This window comes from Nannobrachium achirus (genome assembly GCF_963921795.1).
Source record: "Nannobrachium achirus genome assembly, chromosome: 19".
Lineage (NCBI taxonomy): Eukaryota > Metazoa > Chordata > Actinopteri > Myctophiformes > Myctophidae > Nannobrachium > Nannobrachium achirus.
This window is the reverse complement of record NC_137826.1, coordinates 52,760,805-52,785,362: the sequence shown is the minus strand read 5'-3', so window position 1 is coordinate 52,785,362 and position 24,558 is coordinate 52,760,805. Positions and strand designations below refer to the sequence as shown.

General features: G+C 44.6%; 2 protein-coding genes across 2 annotated transcripts; both read left to right on the top strand.

Annotated features, from left to right (window-relative positions):
- Positions 1 to 13,033: 13,033 nt before the first annotated feature.
- Positions 13,034 to 14,128, top strand: LOC308304111 (aquaporin-3-like; the record flags this gene model as incomplete). The annotated part of the gene is made up of 1 exon (XM_080748670.1): positions 13,034 to 14,128. One exon carries the CDS (start codon positions 13,034 to 13,036, stop codon positions 14,126 to 14,128), a length of 1,095 nt encoding a protein of 364 aa, XP_080604796.1.
- A 1,299-nt stretch (positions 14,129 to 15,427) lies between these two features.
- LOC308304110 (aquaporin-3-like) lies at positions 15,428 to 16,540 on the top strand (the record flags this gene model as incomplete). The annotated part of the gene is made up of 1 exon (XM_080748669.1): positions 15,428 to 16,540. One exon carries the CDS (start codon positions 15,428 to 15,430, stop codon positions 16,538 to 16,540), a length of 1,113 nt encoding a protein of 370 aa, XP_080604795.1.
- Positions 16,541 to 24,558: the final 8,018 nt, after the last annotated feature.

Genomic DNA, 24,558 nt, shown 5'->3' with positions numbered 1-24,558 from the left:
CGTTTTGAAATATGATTGATCAAACGGCATGGCGACAAACTGAATATGTCATTTGAAACTGATGTTAATGTCTCTATAGAAATGGCTATCCTAGTCGGGTTTGGGGGGGGGGAAATAGTAACTTTGTCTTGGATTTCCTCTCCGTAGCTGGAAATATAACATACTATATTACTATAAGGAGAATGCAAAAATTAGATTTGCGCTTAAAATGCGGAATCTTGTATCACACAAATGGATGTTTGGTGTTTAGATATTTAAATATTTGAAGAAGAAGAAAAAAAAGTCTATATACATATATATTCTTGAACTTGCCAACTAGCTCCTATATTGTAATCCTTAGCGTGCATGACTAAAATAAGAAAAAAAAGAGAAAATGACAAGTTACATGAATTAGCTCTTACAAATTAATTGTTGTGGTGTGCACCAAATGTTTCTCAAATATTACATTGTTATAAGGACACCCTTCTCACCCCTCTCCCCGCCAAACTCAACCCTAATGCTTAAATGTATAGGCCAGGGTTCCCCAATAGGCGGCCCGCGGGCCATTTGCGGCCCACGGGGGGGGCTACTGTCTGGCCCCCACCAACCCCAGTAATAATGGTGGTATAAGAGCAGCAGCAACAACACTAGTATATCGTCGTTGTCGGGTGGAAACCTTGTATCTCCAAATGTGTACGTTCTTTCGCAAAGTAAAGCCCTGCTTCAAGGCCGTCACACAAAAGTAGTGAAAACAGCAGATCTACAAACACACAACGCCTCGCGGTGCGAGGCGTTGTGTGCTTGTAGATCGGCTGTTTTCACTAGTTTAGTTAATTTTTTAAATGATAAATGCAAAACGAACGGTTTTGGACCAACAAGATTTTCACCCGACAACGACGATATCTGAACTGTCGCTGGAGTAGTGGGAACGCCACCGTCGCCCCCTGCAATGTCGTGGCCCTCATTTTGGTACCCTATAGACATAATTCGGCCCTTGGGGAAAACTAATTGGGGAACCCTGGTATAGGCTGTCACACGATGGTGACACTCGTCAAACAATAGACCATAATATTCACAAAGCGGCCGTTTTGCCGTTAAGTTCATGAAATGTCACGCCGTTTCTTCAGTGCAAAATGTGTGAATATGGTCTATTGTATTTTTATATATAATGCAAAAAAAGAAGCCACTATACATGCTCACAATGAGTCGCGGTGTGACTCGCAGGGCGAGGTATAAATAGGTCTCTAGTCCCCATGTGTCTTAATCTCCTGGCTTCCCCATTCTCAGACCTCTGCGGAGTAATCCATAGAGGAGTACGAAGTGAAAAGAAAATAATAATAATAAATAACACCCAGTGTGAATGGGTGGTGCGTGCTGCTGAACAGCACAGCTCGGTGGCTGCAGCTGGCGTTGCCGTACCTGAGGCGTATATGTCACAGCTTTTTTGAGTTTCAGTGAAATTGAGAACAGGTGCGCTCGGCGTGCAGCGCGGGCGGAACAAGCGGTCGCTTTGAGCCACGACAACGTAGCGTCGGCAGGAATGATGGCGCCTCACCCCACGGAGGTTAGGTTTAGGGTTAGGCATAGTTTTACAGAGGTTAAGGTTAGGGTTAGAGTTAGGCATAGTAAGCTAATTGCTAAACACAGCTGAGCTAGCTATAAGCTGATAAACAAAGAGAGAGTGGTCGCAAACGAGTGACGTCAGCGACTACACAAGTGAATGGCTGTTGTCGCCATTTCATGGTGAACGCAGAATTACACAGGTGGGCTGATAGGAGACTATCAAGGTGAATTGATCCAGGTGGTGTTAGGGGTGTGTGGTGAACTACAAAACGAGCGCGCTTACCCCAATCTCACAGAGTTACCCAAACTCACTGTAACGTATACACTCGTGCCGATGTGGACATGCACACACAGTCGAATGTCGGAGCGGCATGCACCGCTCAAAAACAAATGAGACGGGAACGGAAAAGGTTCAGGAGCTTTTTAGTCTAGCAAACGCAGGACTTTGAGCATTTTATTTTTATTTATTTTTTGTTTTGTTTTCACAACACTGTTGAAGAGACTTGATAACCGGTCACCGCGGGCCGTCGCGTCGGAAAAGAGGTGACCTCAACAAAAAACGTGGCGAGGTGACCTTTTGACCTTAGACCTATCTGGAGGAAAGGGGGAGGAGCTTAAAAAAAGACTTGAATGTGGTAAATGTTGCAAGTTAACTTCAAGTTGTTATGTGCAATACTTCTTTTTGAAACCTGTTTTCCAGACGAGAGACAAAAAAAAAAAGAATCTTTGCAATGTAATTCTTTAATGCCATTTTTAATTGCAGACATTTAATTAAAAAAGAAGATGTTAATATGTTTTTCACAGTCATTTTCTACTGTTATTGTATCCTTTTCATGCTGGTGTTTGTAAAAAAAAGAAACAAAATCAAAACTATTTGTACTAATATAAATAATTGAAGTTATTTTTAAAACATAAAAAAAAGGTTTTTGTGCTCATTTGCTTATTTTGTTTATTTTGGAGCTACTGTGATTGATTGCATTGTAATTATTAGGTCAACAATGTATTTAGCTGTTTATTGGTATATTTTTAATTGGAATGTATAATTGATTTTTATATAATTTTGATCAGATTTTTGTTATATTTTTGAGGTGAAGCTTTTAATATGTTAAAGTGTCTAGTTTTTACTAATTGCTATATTGTGCTCCACAATATATTATGGTTCACATTTTCTGAAGGAAAATAAATATTTAAATATTTGTCTGGTAATGTTACTTAATGGCAAAAATTTCAATAGTTTTTAACAGTGTATGGGAAGGTTGTGGTATTTATTAATAGCATTTTTTTACTTAAGATATCACCTTAATTTTATTGTCATTTCACTTTATAAGTTCCTATTTTTGTATTTTCCTTTCTAATTATTAAGTTATGTAATACAGATATGTCCATATTTCTAGGGGTTGGTCTGTAGAAGTGCTAGTGAAACGAAAAATAAAAAATCTAATGTTATTTAATTGTTTGCAGCCAACTATTTATAACAAGTATGCATAATTTTTAAATATTTGTAATGTGAAATGTTGAATGAAATAAAACTTAACTGTGATGAAATGTGTGCACTGTGCTTTATTGCGACAGCCAGGTCGCAGTTACTATGAAAAGCTCCAACGGCTGTCAGTCTGTCACGTCACACTTTTTCCCTAGTCATATCTTGCCACCGTTGGCCCCATCAATGCCAAACTTTGCACACACACACACTCCTTGGATGGCAAATCACAACCACCACCCCTCATTTCTCACATGGCACTCTCCTAGCGCCACCATCAGGCTGATTTTTGCAAAACACATTTTTGGACACAGCTCCTACAGATCTTGGCCTAAAATCACACAAAGCGGTACACAGTATCTCTAAAGTCCCATATTCCCTCCTGATTGGCTACAATTGCCTTCTAAAGTTTGTGTATGCGACCTGACGGTCGCTTATCTCCCGATTAGGGAGTCTTACTGGTTTACAATTGTCAACTGTTAATAAAGTAAAGTAATCTGAATGTGAACGTGAAGCCAACTGTCCTTTAAATCCAAATAATAACAAAATGGATCTATGTTCTGATAGTACTAGTTACTATAGAGCAGGGTTCCCCAATTAGTTTTCCCCAAGGGCCAAATCATGTCTAGGGTACCAAGCCGAGGGCCACAACATTGCAGGGGGCAACGGTGGCGTTCCCACTACTAAAGTGACAGTTCAGATATCGTCGTTGTCGGGTGAAAATCTTGTATGTCCAAAACCATTCGTTTTGCATTTATAATTTTAAAAATGATTTAAAAATGATTGTGTGCTTGTAGATCTGCTGTTTTCACTACTTTTGTGCGACGGCCTTGTTTGATGAAGCAGAGCTTTACTTTGCGAAAGAACGTACACATTTTGAGATACAGGTTTTCCACCCGACAATGACGATATACTAGTGTTGTTGTTGCTGCTCTTATACCACCATTAATACTGGGGTTGGTGGGGGCCAGACAGTAGCCCCCCGCGGGCCATTTGCGGCCATTTGCATCCAACTCGACCGCCGCTCATTTCCGGGTTGTGAACCATTGTATCTGCGGTGGCCGATGGGTGGCTCGAGGTGGGTGCGTTTTATTTCATGACAAAAATAATGTATTTTACAGAGTAGGTGGGGTGCTGAGGGGCTCACCACCGCGGAGAATAGACTTTCAAAAACGCAAAACTACCTTTGGTTTGGTGAGCAGTGAAGTAGTTTTGTTTATTTTGACTCAAGTTGAGCGCTAGCCTGGTAGCGGCTGAGAAAACGCGGTCTATTTGTTTGCCGACGGGTCTGTCAGAGCGTCACTGGCACAAGCGTAATTTGCATAGGGTTGATGGGTTTAATAAACCCAAGGGCCCCCCTACTGGTGACAGTATTATAAATTCATAGGCTATTCGTTGTTGTCTGGTGAAAACCTAGCTTGTACGGTATGTCCAAAACTGTCCAAAACTTGAATTTTTCATTTTAAAAATGATTTAAACTAGTGAAAACAGCCGATCTACAAGCACACAACGCCTCGAGGCTTGTAGATCTGCTGTTTTCACTACTTTTGTGCGACGGCCTTGTACGATGACATAGAGCTTTGCTTTGCGAAAGAACATACACATTTGAAACTTGGAGATACAAGGTTTACACCCGACAACGACAATAGTATTTTGTCATTTCCAATATATTAGGGGTCTCTAATCTCCTTATCTATGGGCCCCCCTCACAACAGTACAGGGCGCTTTTGATCTGAAAACCCATGCAGAATAAGATCTAATTTCGCCCATGGTCACTGGAGGTGGCGCGAGCCAGAGCTAGCCGGTAACCTGCGTCACATGGAGATGTCCGCCACTACCCCGTCACGCACATCCGAGTTCAATCCACCCGCGGAGATATACAGGTTGCCGCTGGAGCGGTCCCCAACCTACCGCCCGGTCCCATTGCTGATATAGTCAGGGAATTTTAATAAAACCCTGGGAATAAATTCCTTACCAAACAATGTCTTCACCAACGTGTTCGTAAAGGTGTCTAGTAACATATCTAACTAAGATTGAAATTCAACATCCCTAGCAAAATATTTGACAGCTAGGGTAATTCTGGGTCTCATTCACGTTGGGCCAAAATCAGACGCAAAAAAAAAAAACGATGGTTTAGTGATGCGTCATCACTTTTCACAAGGTGTATGGGGTCCATTTTTGGCCCAAGGAATGTTTTTCGTGCAAAACAAATGCTTGCAATGGATTCAGAATAATTAAAACAACCTAGTTAGACCCCTCACATCCCACTTAAAGCATATTTTTGGGAGTGATTTTTTTCCCTTATAGTACAGTGTATAGTAAGTGAATGAGACCCAGAATTACCCTAGCTGTCAAACATTTTGCTAGGAATGTTGAATTTCAATCTTTGTTAGATATGTTACTAGACACCTTTACGAACACATTGGTGAAGACATTGTTTGGTAAGGAATTTATTCCCAGATTTCACAGGTATTCTGCTAATTTTCCCTGACTAATATATAGGCACCGACTGCCCACTCTTCGAACGCCACTGGCAGCCGCGGCTCGCCCACCCGCCGCGTCCACGTCAGACGAGACGAGGCCGCGGTCGTTCCAAGCCCGAAGACACCGCTACCAGCTCACCCCGTCTTCCCTCCGGAGAGCGAGGCCCACGCGGAGTGAGTCGTCCCCCGACGAAGAGCGTGCTGTCGAAAGTGAAGAGAGGAAGAGCCGCTGGCTGAAAATTGTTTAATGCAAGGGTCTTCAACGTTTTCATGCCGAGGACCCCTTAGTTGAGAGAGAGATGAAGCAGGGACCCCCACGACATATCGTAGTTGCAGATTAAAAATGCACATGGATTATTTCTTATACAATTTAGACTTGACACCACTATCATCTGTGTAGGCTGGATTAATGTGTATGTCATATATTTAACCACTTGAACTGTCAATACGTACTAGTCTGCTCTCCTTTTCCCTCTACACCAAACCTCACAACGCCTCGCGCTGCGACGGGTTGTGAGCTTGTAGATCTGCAATTTTTTGGCTAATGTTCAAATAACAATAGGGATGCTAGGGTTCAAGTGATCAAACATGATCACACATAGGCGGACACCCTGTAGTAACTCTGAGGACCCCTTAGGGGTCCCGGACCCCCTGTTGAAGACCCCTGGTTTAATGTACACCAAATGTACACTCTCAATTTAAAGGACAACTTTGTTTTTTTACAACAAGGGTTCATATTTTAGATTGTAATTAGAGAAAAGAAAAAGTGAGTGTTAAAATGTTTTCACTTGCTTTGTTCTATTGTTTTATCGCGTTTACCGTAAAATGTGGGGCATGCGTACGCATTGGGGCATGCGTACAAGTGGCTAAATATGTCTTTTTAGACACAACAAGCCAGCAGTTTCTTTATTGCTATTTACAGTAACACGTCTAGCCCCCATAAGTCACATCCAACCATGAAAGGTTGCGTTGTATCTTGGGAATGGGCTTATTCTGTGTAAAATGGTTCAATGCCTCAAATCATGCATGCAGCGTCCGACGTCTGCCATGAAAGGTCTTAGACTGGCGAAGAACATATGCCACCCTTTTTACATTGGCCTATTATAACACCACCAGGACGCCTGGCCCATGCTTTTCTCCCCCTCCCCGAATGTTGTGTTTAACCCATTTAGGCCTGAACACATTATGACGCGATATTGTATGCTTTAAATATAAAAAAAATAGCAGATATACAAGCTCACAGCGCGGCACCGAGAGCCGCGCTGCGAGCTTGTAGATCTGCTATTTTTTTTAAAGTCGTGAAAATGTGTGCAAATCTTTGAATATATGCATTTTCAAAGCGAACGTTTGTAACTCAAATTTTGCTTCTGGGTAGTCCCTGGAACGAAATATTTTGAGATCGGGGTCCGTGGCCAAATACATATCACGTTGGGGGTCCTTCACGTGAAAAGGTTTGAGCACTACTGGCATAGTAGTCTCTCAAGAACAGACTAACTGAGCTCCAGTTAAGTGAAAAGGACCTTTTCTTTGACGATGGCTGGCCAGATTGCTGACATAGAAACATAGGGTTTTTTCAAAAAATCTTAGAAGGATTCAAAAGACACTTAAAGAATCGGGTCAAAATTCTAATTTTCAAGAGTTTTCAAAAATAGCAGATCTACAAGCTCGCAGCGCGGCACTCGGTGCCGTGCTGGAAGCACCGCTGGCCACACAAAAGAAGACTTAAGTTTTTATTTAGGATGTGTTTAAGCCCTTTTCTCCATTATGAAATTAATTAAGTACTTTTGATTCCTAACTGCTCATTTAATTTTTTTTTTATGATTATGTTAAATTAAATATATTTTTGTAGAGACCCTTTGATACCTTTGACTACAATACCATTTGAACAAAAGACGTGCAGAGCATTTTAGAGAGGAAGGGGCTGGAATCTCTAAAAGGACACTTACAATAGCCGATCTCCAAGCTCACAACCTGCCGCACTGCGACTGCGACGAGCTTGGAAATTGTCTTATTTCTGGTGTGTGATACTTCACTGAGCAAAGCATAATCAAGCCTATACTGAAACATGGCTTTCGACATGGATTTCTTCACAGAGAGGGCAATTCAAGTTCAGGAGAGTTTGGAAAAGGCAATTCTCTTGAATGCTGCCTTTAGATATGACATGGAATGGGGGGTGGGGGGTGTTAGCATTTCTATCAACTTCCCGGCTGATCACAGCCAATGGCAGGGGATTCGAGGCGGGTGACGTCATCAAGGTTGAACTCACGCAGAGTATAAAAGCGGCGAATGCGACCGCACGTTCATACCGATCATACCGATCACGTTCATAAGATGTCGATCATAAGTCAGTTTGCTGACCTGAAGAGGAAGTATGCTCCCAGACCCGTGCACGGCATCTGGAGACAGGTCCTGGCCGAGTTTGCCGGGACATTCATGTTGATCTACTTTGGATGTGGCTCCGTGGCCCAGGCAGTACTGAGAGAGATTACGAGGTCGGCGTATGTGACAGCGTATGGGAATGTTTCAAAGGACGGCGTAGTTCCTCCACTCAATTTAAAATCCGTCGATACATCAGTATTGACCTTCGACATCCTGAGCATCAACCTGGGCTTCGCACTGGGAACCCTGATGGCCATGTTCCTCTCACGTGAAACATCGGGAGGCCATTTGAACCCCGCCGTCACTCTCCCCATGGCGGTCATGCGCAGGCTACACATGTGGAAGGTCCCGTACTATATGGGCGCTCAGCTCCTGGGTGCCTTCTTCGGAGCGGCGGGCGTCTACACGGTGTACAACGATGCTATCATGGAGGTTGTCGGACGCAAAGGACCCGAAGGACATATGACGACGGCAGCTATATTTGCAACGTATTCTAATGAACATCTCAAACCCTTGAATGGATTCCTAGAGCAGATGTTCGCAACCGGTGCCCTGGTCATGCTGTTCTTGGCCATCACCGACAGGAAGAACATGGGCATTCCGAAGGACTTTGACGACAAGGCGCAGCCGGCGTACATGATCTCTAAAAGGTTCCTGGAGGCCCTGAGCATCAGCTTGCTCATCCTGGTCATAGGAGTGTCCCAGCACCACAACTCCGGCTATGCCATCAACCCCGCTCGAGACCTGGGACCGCGGATGTTCACCTACTGCGCAGGATGGGGGTCGAAGGTCTTCACGGGGCCAGAACATAATCGTGGGTTTGGCGAAGAAAAGAAATTAGAACTTATGCACTGGTTTTGGATTCCTGTGTTGGGACCCATGATGGGTGGACTTTTGGGGGCGACCGTGTATCATCTCTTCGTCGGGCTACACCTCTCGGAACCCAAGCAGAGTGACAGGGAGCCCTCTGTGGTTGAAGATATCAGTGACGATCAGGCCCAGCCCGGAGAAGCGGCAGCCGACTCGAGCCAAATGCCGTAAGGGAACTTGCTATGAATGCTATGACTGATTTAGAGTTGACCTTTAGATGTCTTCAGGCCATGATTCAAACCTTTGAAGTTTGGAATAGGTTTGGTGAAGAGTTGAGGTACAACTGTTCTGTTGCCAGTAGGGGGCGGCAAAGTTGTAGTATTTTCTTTTTTCTTTTAGTGTTAAACAGATTAGATTATTGTAGGCTACTGTTTAACCTAGTGATTTGAGGACCTCCAGTTTGATATGCATGTGGCCAAGGACCCACATTTGATATATATTTTTTAAATATAATCCTCTGTGGGTCTCCTCCCAGTGCAGGGAGGACCTTCCCTGGGGAGACGTTTGTACAGACACTCTGCCAAGCTGGAAGCACCGCCGTGGATTCGAACCCAACTCTCACAGACGGTTTTCCCATCGAGGTGTGACCACCTCATCTGCTGTTGTGTCACACACAAAAGAAGATTTACATTTTTATTTAGGAGTAACCAAATGTAGTCATTATGAAATGAATTAAGTAAGTACTTTTGATTCCTAACTGATCATTTGATTTTTGTTTATGATTGTTAAATTAAATATATTTTTGTAGAGACCCTTTGATACCTTTGACTACAATACCTTTTGAACAAAAGACGTGCCGAGCATTGGAATCTCGAAAAGGACACTTACGGTAGAAATAGCCGATCTCCAAGCTCACAACATGCCGCACTGCGACTGCGACGAGATTGGAAATTGTCTTATTTCTGGTGTGTGATACTTCACTGAGCAAAGCATAATCAAACCAATACTGAAACATGGATTACGGCATGGATTTCTTCACAGAGAGGGCAATTCAAGTTCAGGAGAGTTTGGAAAAGGCAATTCTCTTGAATGCTTGCTGCCTTTACATATGACATGGAATGGGGGGTGGGGGGTGTTTGCATTTCTATCAACTTCCCGGAGGCGGGTGACGTCATCAAGGTTGAACTCACGCAGAGTATAAAAGCGGCGAATGCGACCACACTTTCATACCGATGTAAGATGTCGATCATAAAGCAGTTTGCTCACTTGAAGAGGATGTATGCTGACTTGAAGACGAAGTATGCTGACTTGAAGAGGAAGTATGCTCCCAGGCCCGTGCACGGCATCTGGAGAGAGGTCCTGGCCGAGTTCGCCGGGACGTGCATGTTGATCTACTTTGGATGTGGCTCCGTGGCCCAGGCAGTGCTGAGAGAGATTACGAGGGCGTGGGCGGAAATTGAACCGGACATTACGGTGAATGCTGGGACAAAAGAGCCCCATATCAGAGCAATCGAAACATCAGTATTGACCTTCGACATCCTGAGCATCAACCTGGGCTTCGCCCTGGGAACCATGATGGCCATGTTCCTGTCGCGAGAAACATCAGGAGCCCATTTGAACCCCGCCATCACTCTACCCATGGCGATCATGCGCAGGATACCCATGTGGAAGGTCCCATACTATATGTGCGCGCAGCTCCTGGGCGCCTTCTTCGGAGCGGCGGGCGTCTACACGGTGTACAGCGATGCTATCATGGAAGTTGTCGGTCACGACCCCAAAAATCATATGACGACGGCAGCTATATTTGCGACGTATTCTAATAAACATCTCGGTACCCTGAATGGATTCGTCGAGCAGATGTGTGCAACCGGTGCCCTGGTCATGCTGGTCTTGGCCATCACCGACAGGAAGAACATGGGCATTCCGAAGGACTTTGACGACAAGGCGCAGCCGGCGTACATGATCTCTAAAAGGTTCCTGGAGGCCTTGAGCATCAGCTTGCTCATCCTGGTCATCGGAGTGTCCCAGCACCACAACTCCGGCTATGCCATCAACCCCGCTCGAGACCTGGGGCCGCGGCTGTTCACCCTCTGTGCGGGATGGGGGTCGGCGGTCTTTACTGATCCAGATGGGAAGAACTGGTTTTGGATCCCTGTGTTGGGACCCATGGTGGGTGGACTTTTGGGGGCGGCCATGTATCATCTCTTCATCGGGCTACACCTCTCGGAACCCAGGCAAGGTGACAGGGAGCCCTCTGTGGTTGAAGATATCAGTGACGATCAGGCCCAACCCGGAGAAGCGGCAGCCGACTCGAGCAAAAAGCCGTAGGGGAACTTGCTATGACTGATTGTTGTAGTATTTTCTTTTTTCTTTTAAGTGTTAAACAGATTAGATTATTGTAGGCTACTGTTTAACCTAATGATTTGAGGACCCCCAGTTCGATATGCATGTGGCCAAGGAGCTAGCTTAGTTCCAGACCCTGAATCGCTAGCCTCACCCCTTTAAATGTTTTGTTTTGGAGATTCAGGTCTAGCATCGCTCTCAATGAAGAGGCCTGCCTTGGTTGAAAATCCGATCGGCGAATCAGCGTCGTGAATCAGCGTCTTGTGATCAGCGTGGGTGGGGGTTTCCCAGAACTCATGTGTGTTTCCAAGTACACCAGCGCCGCCGCCGTACCGTACCGCGCATTTCGTAAAATGCGGTAATTTGCGGTAAAATGCGATCGTATCGATCTCGCTATGAAACACCAGTAGCAGGCATGTTATGTTGTGTTTGATTACTAGTTCGTAGTGCTCCTATTCTGACTGTTTCTTTGGTTAGCAAGTAGCACTAGCAAGCAACAGGCTAGCCACTAGCCAGCCACACTGAACCAATCGCTGAAGACTGCCTTTTTTTTGGCAACGCCCATCCCTGCAATCGCCTTCGGTGGAAGTGAGTTCAGACTGAATAATGGAGTGAAACGAAATGTCAATTCAGGCTGAGTGTCAGGCTACCAAGGACCCACATTTGATATATTTTTTATATAGAATCCTCAGGAATCCTCCCAGTGCAGGGAGGACGGTTGCGGCCCGCACTGAATACAAAACACTGACGCTGACCTTCAAAGCAGCCAAAGGTATGGCTCCTCCATACCTCCAAGACCTGATCAACCCCTACACCCCCACCCGTTCACTTAGATCAGCCAACACAGGGAGGCTGACAGAACCCTCGCTAAAAACTCCAGGGCAAAAATCCACTCGTCCGAGACAGTTTGCTCTCCTGGCCCCCAAGTTGTGGAATAAACTCCCTGTCGCACTTAGAACAACGGACTCACTCGCTAGCTTTCGCCGTGGACTAAAGACCCACCTCTTCAGACTCCACCTAAACCCTTAGCACTACAGAAAATCAATGACCATACATGAAGATAGTTAACATTTGTTTTGTTTTTTTGTTTTTTTAGAACTTTGATTTTATTGTGTTTTTTCTAGATAGATATCCATTTGCACTTGTTATATTGCTGTTGATGTACTGACATATTATCTTGTGATGTTTTTGTATCTGCTTATTGTAAATCGATTTGGATTAAAAGCGTCTGCTAAATGCCTAAACGGTAAACTGTAAACTGGAGGACCTTCCCTGGGGAGACACTTGGACAGACACTCTGCCAAGCTGGAAGCACCGCTGTGGATTCAAACCTAACTCTCGCAGACGGTTTTCCCATCCAGGCGTGACCACCTGATCTGCTGTTGTGTCACACACAAAAGAAGATCACATTTTTATTTAGAAGTAACCAAATATGTGTTTAAGCCCTTTTCTCCAAATGTGGTCATTATGAAATGAATTAAGTAAATACCTTTGAAATTAATTGTGTAGAAATTCATGACTGCTCATTTAATATTTCTTTATGATTGTTCTTTTTTTTAAATGTTAAATTAAATGTACTTTTTGTAGAGACCCTTTGACACCTTTGACTACAATACCTTTTGAACACAAGACGTGCAGCGCCGATCTCCAAGCTCACAGCGTGCCATACTGCAACCTGTTGTGAGCTTGGAAATTGTCTATTTCTGATGTACGATACATCACTGAGCAAAGCATAATCAAGCTATTACTGAGACATGGCATACGACATGGATCTCTTCACAGAGAGGGAAATTCAAGTTCGGGAGAGTTTGGAAAAGGCAATTCTCTTGAATGCTGCCTTCAGATATGGCATGGAAAAGGGGTGTTCACATTTCTATCAACTTCCTGGCTGACCACAGCCAATGGCAGTGGATTCAAAGCGTGTGACGTCATCAAGGTTGAACCCACGCAGAATATAAAAGCGGCGAATGCGACCGCACGTTCAGACCGAGGTAAGATGTCGATCATTAGGCAGTTTGTTGACTTCAAGAGGAAGTATGCTCCCAGGCCCGTGCACGGCATCTGGAGACAGGTTCTGGCCGAGTTCGCCGGAACGTTTGTGTTGATCTACTTCGGATGTGGCTCCGTGGCCCAGGCAGTGCTGAGAGAGATTACGAGGGAGGCGGCTGCCCTCCGCCTCAGCCACCTCACCTCACCGATAACGATTGTGGAGGCAGCGAATAATGCAACGACATTTCTCGAAGGAATCGATAAAAACACACAGAAATTGAGCTTCGACATCCTAAGCATCAACCTGGGCTTCGCCGTGGGAACCATGATGGCCATGTTCCTCTCGCGCGAAACATCAGGAGCCCATTTGAACCCCGCCGTCACTCTACCCATGGCGGTCATGCGCAGGCTACCCATGTGGAAGGTCCCGTACTATGTGGCCGCGCAGCTCCTGGGTGCCTTCTTCGGAGCAGCAGTCGTCTTCACGGTGTACAACGATGCTATCATGAAGCTTCCCAAAGATTCCCAAAAAAATATGACGACGGCAGCTATATTTGCAACGTATTCTGGTAAACATCTCAGTACCCTGAATGGATTCATAGAGCAGATGCTCGCAACCGGTGCCCTGGTCATGCTGTTCTTGGCCATCACCGACAGGAAGAACATGGGCATTCCGAAGGGCTTTGACGACATGGCGCAGCCGGCGTACATGATCTCTAAAAGGTTCCTGGAGGTCCTGAGCATCAGCTTGCTCATCCTGGTCATCGGAGTGTCCCAGCACCACAACTCTGGCTATGCCATCAACCCCGCTCGAGACCTGGGGCCGCGGCTGTTCACCTACTCCGCAGGATGGGGGTCGAAGGTCTTCACAGGGCCAGTACGTATTTATAAAGAGGAGCTAGTACATATGTACTGGTTTTGGGTCCCCGTGTTGGGACCCATGATGGGTGGACTTTTGGGGGCGGCCGTGTATCATCTCTTCGTCGGGCTACACCTCTCGGAACCCAGGCAGAGTGACAGGGAGCCCTCTGTGGTTGAAGATATCAGTGACGATCAGGCCCAGCCCGGAGAAGCGGCAGCCGACTCGAGCCAAATGCCGTAAGGGAACTTAATATGAATGCTATGACTGATTTAGAGTTGACCTTTAGATGTCTTCAGGCAATGATTCAAATCAGTGAGGTTTGGAATAGATTTCTGTGACCATGATGACTTGAGGTACAACTGTTCTGTTGCCAGTAGGGGGCGGCAAAGTTGTAGTGTGTTATTTTTTTCTTTTAGTGTTTAGATAGATTATTGTAGGCCACTGTTTAACCTAATGATTTGAGGACCCCCAGTTCCAATTTGAGGACCCCCAGTTCCATATGCATGTGGCCAAGGACCCACATTTGATATTTTTTTAAATAGAATCCTCAGTGGGTCTCCTCCCAGTGCAGGGAGGACCTTCCCTGGGGAGACGTTTGTACGGACACTCTGCCAAGCTGGAAGCACCGCTGTGGATTCGAACCCAACTCTCACAGACGGTTTGCCCATCGAGGTTTGACCACCTCATCTGCTGTTGTGTCACACACAAAAGAAGATTTACATTTTTATTTAGAAGTAACCAAACATGCGTTTAAGCCCCTTTCATTATGAAATGTATTAATGTCATAATGTCATTATGAAATTAATTAATTAAGTACTTTTGAAATTAATTGGGTAGAAATTCCTAACTGCTCATTTCATTTTTCTTTATGATTATTCTTTTTTGAGCGGTGGTAAACCGCTCCTATACGTGGCTGTGCGTGTGTCTGTAGCCTTTTTCCTCAGCGTTTTGCCATAGCAAAACGTGTGTGTTTAGCATAGCCTGTACATCCTAGACTCAAATCTGAAGACGTTATGCAAGCACGACGACCGCTCACTTCACATTGGGTGTGATTTTTATTTAAAGGTTAAATTAAATGTATTTTTTGTAGAGACCCTTTGATACCTTTGACTACAATACCATTCGAACACAAGGAGAGAGGCAGGGGCTGGAATCTCTAAAAGGACACTTACAGTAGAACTAACCGATCTCCAAGCTCACAACGTGCCGCACTGCGACTGCAACAAGCTTGGAAATCGTCTTATTTCTGGTGCGTGATACATCACTGAGCAAAGCATAATCAAGCCAATACTGAGACATGGCATATGGCATGGATTTCTTCACAGAGAGGGCAATTCAAGTTCAGGAGAGTTTGGAAAAGGCAATTCTCTTGAATGCTGCCTTCAGATATGGCATGCAAGGGGGGTGTTTGCATTTCTATCAACTTCTCGGCAGACCACAGCCAATGGCAGGGGATTTGAGGCGGGTGACGTCATCAAAGTTGAACTCACGCAGAGTATAAAAGCGGCGAATGTGACCGAACGTTCAGACTGACGTAAGATGTCCTTTAGAAAGCAATTTGCTGAGTTGAAGAGGAAGTATAATCCCGAGCCTGTGCATGGCGTGTGGAGAGAGGTCCTGGCCGAGTTCGCCGGGACGTTCATGTTGATCTTCTTCGGATGTGGCTCTGTGGCCCAGGCAGTGCTGAGAGAGATCGCGAGGGAGGCCGCGAGAGAGGTGGCTGCCAAGAGGTTACAAACAAAGGATGTGTATTTAGATTTCCTCGGAAATATTGATACAGTGACACCGAAACTGAAATTCAACATCCTGAGCATCAACGTGGGCTTCGCCCTGGGAACCTTGATGGCCATGTTCCTCTCGCGGGAGACATCGGGAGCCCATTTGAACCCCGCCATCACTCTACCCATGGCGATCATGCGCAGGCTACCCATGTGGAAGGTCCCGTACTATATGGGCGCTCAGCTCCTGGGTGCCTTCTTCGGAGCGGCGGGCGTCTACACGGCATACAACGATGCTATCATGAAGGTTATCAGTCACCACCCCAAAGGTCGCATGACGATGGCTGGTATATTTGCGACTTATTCTAATGAACATCTCGGTACCCTGAATGGATTCCTAGAGCAGATGATCGCAACCGCTGTCCTGGTCATGCTGGTCTTGGCCATCACCGACAGGAAGAACATGGGCATTCCGAAGGACTTTGACGACATGGCGCAGCCGGCGTACATGATCTCTAAAAGGTTCCTGGAGGCCTTGAGCATCAGCTTGCTCATCCTGGTCATCGGAGTGTCCCAGCACCACAACTCCGGCTATGCCATCAACCCCGCCAGAGACCTGGGGCCGCGGCTGTTCACCTACTGCGCAGGATGGGGGTCTCAGGTTTTCACAGGACCAGTACGTGAGTTTGAGTTTGCCACTGAGAATGGCAATGGGAAGACTGAGAAGAAACTAGTACATATGTACTGGTTTTGGGTCCCCGTGTTGGGACCCATGATGGGTGGACTTTTGGGGGCGGCCATGTATCATCTCTTCGTCGGGCTACACCTCCCGGAACCCAGGCAGGGTGACAGGGAGCCCTCTGTGGTTGAAGATATCAGTGACGATCAGGCCCAGCCCGGAGAAGCGGCAGCCGACTCGAGCCAAATGCCGTAAGGGAACTTAGGGAACTTGCTATGAATGCTATGACTGATTTACAGTTGACCTTTAGATGTCTTCAGGCCATGATTCAAACCAGTGAGGTTTGGAATAGATTTTTGTGACCTTGACGACTTGAGGTACAACTGTTCTGTTGCCAGTAGGGGGCGGCAAAGTTGTAGTATTTTATTTTATTTTTATTTTAATGTTTAACAGATCATTGTAGGCTACTGTTTAACCTAGTGATTTGAGGACCCCCAGTTTGATATGCATGTGGCCAAGGACCCACATTTGATATCTTTTTTAAATAGAATCCTCAGTGTGTCTCCTCCCAGTGCAGGGAGGACCTTCCCTGGGGAGACGTTTGTACAGACACTCTGCCAAGCTGGAAGCACCGCTGTGGATTCGAACCCAACTCTCGCAGACGGTTTTCCCATCAAGGCGTGACCACCTGATCTGCTGTTGTGTCACACACAAAAGAAGATTTACATTTTTATTTAGTCGTAACCAAATATGTGTTTAAGCCCTTTCTCCCCAATTTAGTCATTATGAAATTAATTAATTAATGAGTAAAGGTGGTTGCACACTGCTGCGTTTTTCGTGGCGAAAAGCGTTTTTCAGGGCAAGGAGAGAGAGAGAGATAGAGAGAGCAAGGGACCGAGTGGTGCGCGAAACGGGCGGCAGTGTGCAAACGTGATTGACATAACGTGAGGTTGATTTTTTTATTCACACGCTCCGAAATTCACTCCGATATTCGGCCCGAAAAACGCAGCAGTGTGCAACCAGCTTAAGTGGGCAGTTAGGAATCTGGGCAGAGATTCCTAACTGCTCATTTCATTTTTCTTTGTTTATTATTGTTTTAAATGCTTAATTAAATGTGTTTTAGTAGAGACCCTTTGATACCTTTGACTACAATACCTACAATACCTTTTGAACAGCAGGCGCTCTTTTGGTCCAGGTTCTTGAATGTTCTTGGTTCTGGAAGGTTTTGGTTCCAGTTCTGGTTCGGTCCCTTGAGTACCTCTAAAGAGTGCCCCAAAAGTACCCACATTTGAGTTGAGAGACAGTGCAGTGATAGACTATGATGGATAGGACCAGTCACTATGGAGAGATATGAGGGACCGGCTGCAACAACCAAGAATCTTTGAAGAAGCGTGCTGATCTAATCGGAGCCCTTGTCGGCTATGCTACAGTTATTTTGCAAGAAATAGCTGATCTACAAACTCAAAACGCATCGTCATTTTTGGAACCTTCTTTTTTTCCTTTTCACTAAGTCGTTAGGTTGTGCTTTACCATTGATTGTATGAATGAATGAATGAATGAATGAATGAATGAATGAATGAATGGGCCGGCCGGCCGGCCGACCGACCGACCGACCAGATGGATGGATGGATGGATGAATGTGAATGAATGAATGAATGAATGAATGATTTTTTTTATTTCTCGTGTCATGCCACCATGTTCTGCCCATCCTGTGTGGAATTATTAAATGACACATTACACAATGAAAACAACTGGCTTCACATGTCGGACGTAGTCATGATTTGGGCGTTTAAACGTTTTCATGTTTAACACGTTAGACTACTTCCAACAGACAAGGCCTTTTTTGTTATTTTGTATTTTATTTTGTATTTTATTTTATGTTATTTTAATCAACCAAGTCGACAAGTACGTCTGTCTCCATGTGGCATGAACATCTGCAACTGATTACAAGATGTTATACTTATTTGATCCCTCAAATGAATCGAGTGAAGTTTGTGAATTTTTCAGCATTGGTCCCAGTGAAATATGGAACCAGTTGGACTCTCTCAGAGTTACAGGCCCTCATGGGTCCATTTGGACCCCTGGCGATCCCCTGCCCCCACATTGAGAACCATTTGGATTACCGCCATTTGTGTGGCTTGCGAAACGGACCATCTACAGGTTTGAAATAACTGCTGGCTAGTAACTTTTCTCTCTCCTCTCTTTTTGTGAGATTTCTACGGTGTAGATTGTGGTCCCAGTGAAATGACTCTAGACCTTTTTAAATTTCAAGGACCCCAATTTGATTATTCTAAGGCTGGGACTTGATTAAAAAAATATAATCAAATTAATTGGAGGCTTTGTTATTAATTAATGTAAATTAATCGTATGTTGAACTGAGAAGCAATTTTTTTTAAACATATATATATATATATATTTTAATCAAAATGTCCCAAAAAATGTGTGTTTTCTATTATTTTTGTTAGTTTTTTGTTAATTGTCTGTAATTAATTAATCAAAATTAATCAGTTAAGGTCCCAGCTCTAATTAGTTCACGCACCTCCATTTGATATATACTTTCATCAATATACTATGTAAAATCCTGCAGAGTTAGAGACCATAAAGGTCCATCGGGGACCCCTGGTGGGACCTCAGACCAGACCTTAAGAAACAGTGGTCTAGATGGTCTGTCTGGTGAGTTTGTTTGGAGACACCGGTTGCTTAAAGACCCAGTGAAATGGCTATTTTGGGTATTTTATTTTGAAGTTTCAGTCTGAAAAGGAAGCCTGTGTGTTTCTGAACCAATCAGAAGGGACCAGCCCTTCAGGCGATGGGATGTAAAATCTGAGTCAAGTGATGCCCAATGTTTTGTTTGTAGCCCTCAGTAGCAAGGCAGAGCAGGGGCGGAGCGTCCGGTTAAGCTGGGTAAGCGGCCGCATATAGGCCCGCGAACCGCGGGGGCCCGGCCGTCAGCCTCCGACTGACTGTCAGTCTCAATCCAAATGACCGTCAATCTGCCTGACCGTCCCCCCTCCCTCGCAATTGGGTCCCCTGTATCCCTTCTGTATCGCGCTGCCTCTGTTACACCTATTTCCTGTTTATATTAACCTGGGTAAAATGTCGCACATTGGGAAGTAAAGGGAGCCACACACTTTATTGTGAAGGACCACAGGAAGAGCAGACAGATGTCATGGCTTCATTGGCCTCTATTCACAGACAGACAATATGTTGTTTACGTTTAGTGAGAAGTGTAGTGATGGCTGCAGTGGAACCGCGCACTTTCAAAACCTTTTGTAATTTGTATCAATTAAAATATACCACAGACACTTTCACGTGGATATTGTACAATTATGCCAGCGAGGAAACTATACAATGATATTATCATCACAGATACTTTCTGATTCTGGAACTGGTGGAACAACTAATCTGTGAGTATTATTGCCTGAACAGGTCAACTGTTATGACTTCTCTTCTCTATCGTGCTGCTGAAAGCCTGTATCAACAGAATAATGTGCGTTTTGGTTGCATAAGATGTGATGCACAATTGCTGTGCGCTTGTGTGCATGCTATTGTGGCGATGTGTGCCAGTCAGATAGGTCTGTAACTGTTTTGTGTAGCTGTATTCATGTGTATAAATATAAGGCATGAAGGCATAAAGAGCTTGACATAGCCGGTGGAGGCGGGGCGGCGGCGACGGGTAACGGGGCCCGAGCATTGTGGCTCGCATACCGGCCCGGTTCTGACTTGTTCCGCCACTGAGGCAGAGAGACACGACCAGGCTGCCTCGTGTACAGAATGTGTGTTACCAAGTTGCTTTAATGTTATTCTAATCTATAATGTTTACAGATACATATTCTATTGTGCTCATTAAGTTTACAATGAGTAATACATAGTTTGGACGTCATCTTGAATGAGATTCAAAACGGAGTAGCTCTATAATTAAAAACAGCTGTGTTTGGAGGAATGCCAGCAATGGGAAACAAACCGGTGAATGTAATCAAAGGTTCATTTATATGCAAGCGGACCTGTCTATGTCATCACGCAGCATGTTTCTGTTCACAGGACATTATTAAGAATGGCCTATTTAGGGATCTTTGATATAAACATACACAAAAAGTGTTTATGTTCAGTTTTTTTTTACATCTAGTGTTAGGAATGCCCATATGATTACCACAGATAAGCTCTAAAAGTGTGAAAAACATATTTTTCCATTTCACAGGGTCTTTAACTCTGAGGCGCCTAATAATTTCTCCCGCTGCTAGTAAGCCTAATAATTGCCACTACCATTTTATTTTATGGGATCTCTGGCTCTCTTCTAAGCGCTTTTTGTTCATTCCATTCTTTATTTATTCCGTCCACCTTTTTGTGACTCTGACTACTACTTCCACATACTTTGAGCTAACAGCTTTTATCAGTGTCATGCGGATGCAATCAATGTTTCATTTATTTTTATTTTTGAGCGACGCTAACAGCTCCAACATCTGGGTTTGTCAGTTTGTATGTACAGTAGTATGTCCAATACTTGGCTCATTGGACCTCTTATGCAATTAACTCATAAAAAGCACCGCTCATTTCACACTTGGTGTGATTTCTTTCTTTGTTTTTGAGGGATCTAGGGATGAGAGAAAAGTATATATTTTTAAATATTTAACTTTTTTTGGTGAACATTCAGTATAATGAGAGTATGGGGAAAAGATCCCAATGTTGTTGCCTGAATTAAACTCTTTCATACTTTTATACACTTTTATATACTTTCACCTAGAAACCTTTGTGAAGACCGATCGGACCAACACGAAGACAAAGACTATTAGAGTGTGTGCACAATGTGACAATTTATTGAGGGGTCTTGTTACAACAGCATGAGGGGCATGGGTTAATTCACCCTTTGTCAGCCTTCTGATTGGTCCCTGACTGGCCAACCAGAAAAATCATTCACTTTTGCTACCGGGGGCGGAGTTATGCAGTGGGACAAAGTCCTTTCATTCATTCACCGCTGTGCGGTGATGCGCGGTACGGCCCAGAGTCGTCTAATCAGAGAGTTACGTCACTTACGTCGACTCCCATAGTAAGCGTGGAAAGCCTATTTACTCTATGGTGGGAAGCTAACTTAGCCTAGCTTACTGGAGCCTGTTCTCATTCTTAGCGAGCCTCTGCCCCGTCCGCCCCCATTCATTTTGTCACTCGCTGGTAAGTAGACTAAATTACGTCTTTTTCACTCTTTTAATAATGTTTTCTACCTTAGCGAGGCCCGTGAATGCGTTACAATGGTGAAAAAGACGTGATTTGGTCTACTTCCAGCGATTTTAAATGCCTCGGCTAGAATGGGGGCGGACGGGGCAGAGGCTCGCTAGGAATGAGAACAGCTCCATGCGAAGCCACTTCCGGTCTGCGGCGAGTTCAAAGCGTGACGCCACTCTCCTATAGATCGCTCTGGTACGGCCGTGGCGCAGTATGGCGCTGCGCGGTCATAGCGATTTCGATAAGTATAATGAATAAGCTTCAACAAACTAGTTCGAACGATATCGATGTAACTAAGATATATTCGATTGGGTACATATATTTTAAATGGGCAGAATTACAATTAAAATACATTTTATGTTGAGGGCTAGCCTATAGTTCCACAACTTCCTGGTCAGTGTCTAGGACTAATAAGAGAAGGATAGAGCATAAGGGGCGTGCACAAAATGTGCGGGGGTATGGCACATGTGCAGTACAATCTGGCCAGCACCTACACTTTGGCTCAGTAGATGGCGGCGTGTGACCATTAAATGGTAGTGTTTGTTTTGTCCTACTTTAAGTGCCTGCTGGGGACTTGCTCTTTGCTCAAATTAAATGTTCTTATGCCACAAAATAAGTAGGCTTATTTGGTGCCCTAATAGACACAACAATGTGTTGCATATCCTGAATGAATATTAGCTATTATCTATAAGTTATAGAAATCCATCGGATTCTTCTCATCTACTGCTGTTTTACTGATATTTTGTGTAAGTGCTTATTATTTTTTTGCACCATACATTAGTCTGACTACAAGTACGGCACACAGTACAAGTTCTAAGACATATAGACTACTTCAAAGTACAGTATTATATAAAAGCATCCCTCTGAAGACCAATTATTTCCCACAATTGACACAATTGTCAACTAAAAGGATAAACACCTCCAAAGAGCCTTGGGCTTGTTTTGATTGGGGTCCTTTAAAAAAAATAAAACCCAGCACTATGCAGAAAAGAAAAGAAAACCTGCAGCTGTTTAGGTGATGAGTGGAGAGAGAACAAAACAAACACACACCTCGCTCTACTGAGAACGGATCATGATCTTTTTTATCTAGCTCCTCTGCTGGAACACTCCACCATGGCAGCTCCAGTTACACTGCGCATGTGCCATACCCCCGCACATTTTGTGCACACCCCTTATGCAGATTCCTTCTTTTTGCCAGACCCATGAAATGGGTAGGCCTACATAAGCAAATGTCGGTCCGGGTTTTCTATATAAAGGGTATATATGATGATGACATGATGATGACATGCCTACAAAAGGCATGATGTCATAAATGATGATGACAGACAGGGGGTCTGGCACAACCAGGTTGACCTGGTCTAGTTTTTTTCTAGGTCAGTGTGAGTCACCCAAGATGCACTGCTCTCTCTCTCTCTCTCTCTCTCTCTCTCTCTCTCTCTCTGCCCTCTGCCTGTTTCAGAGGATTAAACTTATTAAAACATGTATTTTCGGGGGAAAACCCCTGTTTTGCAATGTAACTACTCTACTTTTTTGTTCCTTTTTCATTAATATCATGTAGATGTTTTTCTTTTGGGGTGGGACTTGACAAAGGGTGAATTAAACAAACTCCAACAAAACTTCTTCCCAGTCTTGGTCCATTAAAGAGGTTGTGCCATAGTGTACTTTTTCTGTTTTGTATGCGTCTATGGAGTTAACATTACTCTAATAGACCACCAGGTGTGGTTATAATGTGCAGATTTGTCTTCCCTGTGTATTTCTGGTTACTTCCTGAAAGCTGAAAGACAGATTAAATGACGTCATAAAATCAACCCCTCCCCTTTTACCATTCACCCAACACGGTGGGTGTGGATAACCTCAGCTGGGCCACCAGCAACCAGGCATACCTAATGAAATGATGGGTGTGGCCACATAAAAACCCAATTTTCACACTTTTTGTACACTTTAAAAAAAAAAAAAATCTTTCTCCTAGTATAATCGTAATACCTGATCATCCTTTTTTTGCATGTTTAACTTTTGGAGCAAGCCATGAAGGTTCTGTCTCAGGGGAGCGTTTCGCTGTTTCTATGTGTCATCTTTTCGACACCCAAACCTAACCCTAACCCTTACCCTTACCCTAACCTCCGTGGGTTGAGTCGCTAACCCTCCTGACGATTCTTTGTTGAAATGATGGTCGTTCGAAAGAGCGAGATTTCCCCATGTCCCAGGCATGTGCACAAACATCAAAGGGGGCTTGAGCCCCTGCCCCTTTAACCGTCTGTTAAAAAGTGCCCTTTCCAGACCATGAATGCATTTTTTACTATGGTGAAAGAAATGCAAATGCCCCCTCTTTCCATGCCATACCTTAAGGCAGCGTTCAAGAGAATTGCCTTGTCCAAACTCTCCTGAACTTGAATGCAGCATCTTATGTTGAGCCCTCTCTGGGGCCTTTTCCACCGGCAAAGAACCGGTTCTGGTTCTTTCTCCCGCAATGGGATGAACCAGAGGTGAGCTTTTCCACCGAGAACAGAGTTGGTGCCGAACCGTAAAAGTTGGTTCCGAACGGGAACCACAAAATCCTTGGTTCCTCTGGTTCAATCATGGTTCAATCTGGTGGAAACGCAAGCCGGTTCGCAAGAACGAACCAAGGTTCCAAGAAAGTTGAACCGGCACTGGTTCTGGAACCGGTTCTTTGCCGGTGGAAAAGGCCCCTCTGTGTAGAAATCCAAACCGTTACGCCACATCTCCAGTATTCACTTGATTACGCTTAGGTCAGTGTGGTGGTTGGGGGGCGAGGGGCAGATTACACTGTGACTTGAGCTTCAGACTGTTTCAGACTGTTTTCAGAGAAGCTCATGTCACAGTGTAATCTGCCCCTCAACCCCTTTAGGTGACAGTACCCCTTTAAGTTTCAATTATGGGCGTCCCTTCCTGTTGTCAGTCGCTCAATTCATTTGAGGGATCAAATCGGGCAACAATAATGTGGTCAACACAAACACACCTGGACAGAAATCAGAAAGGGTCACATTATCCGCCCTCTTACCTGGCTTAGAAGATCTTCCTCCACAAACATGATTCAA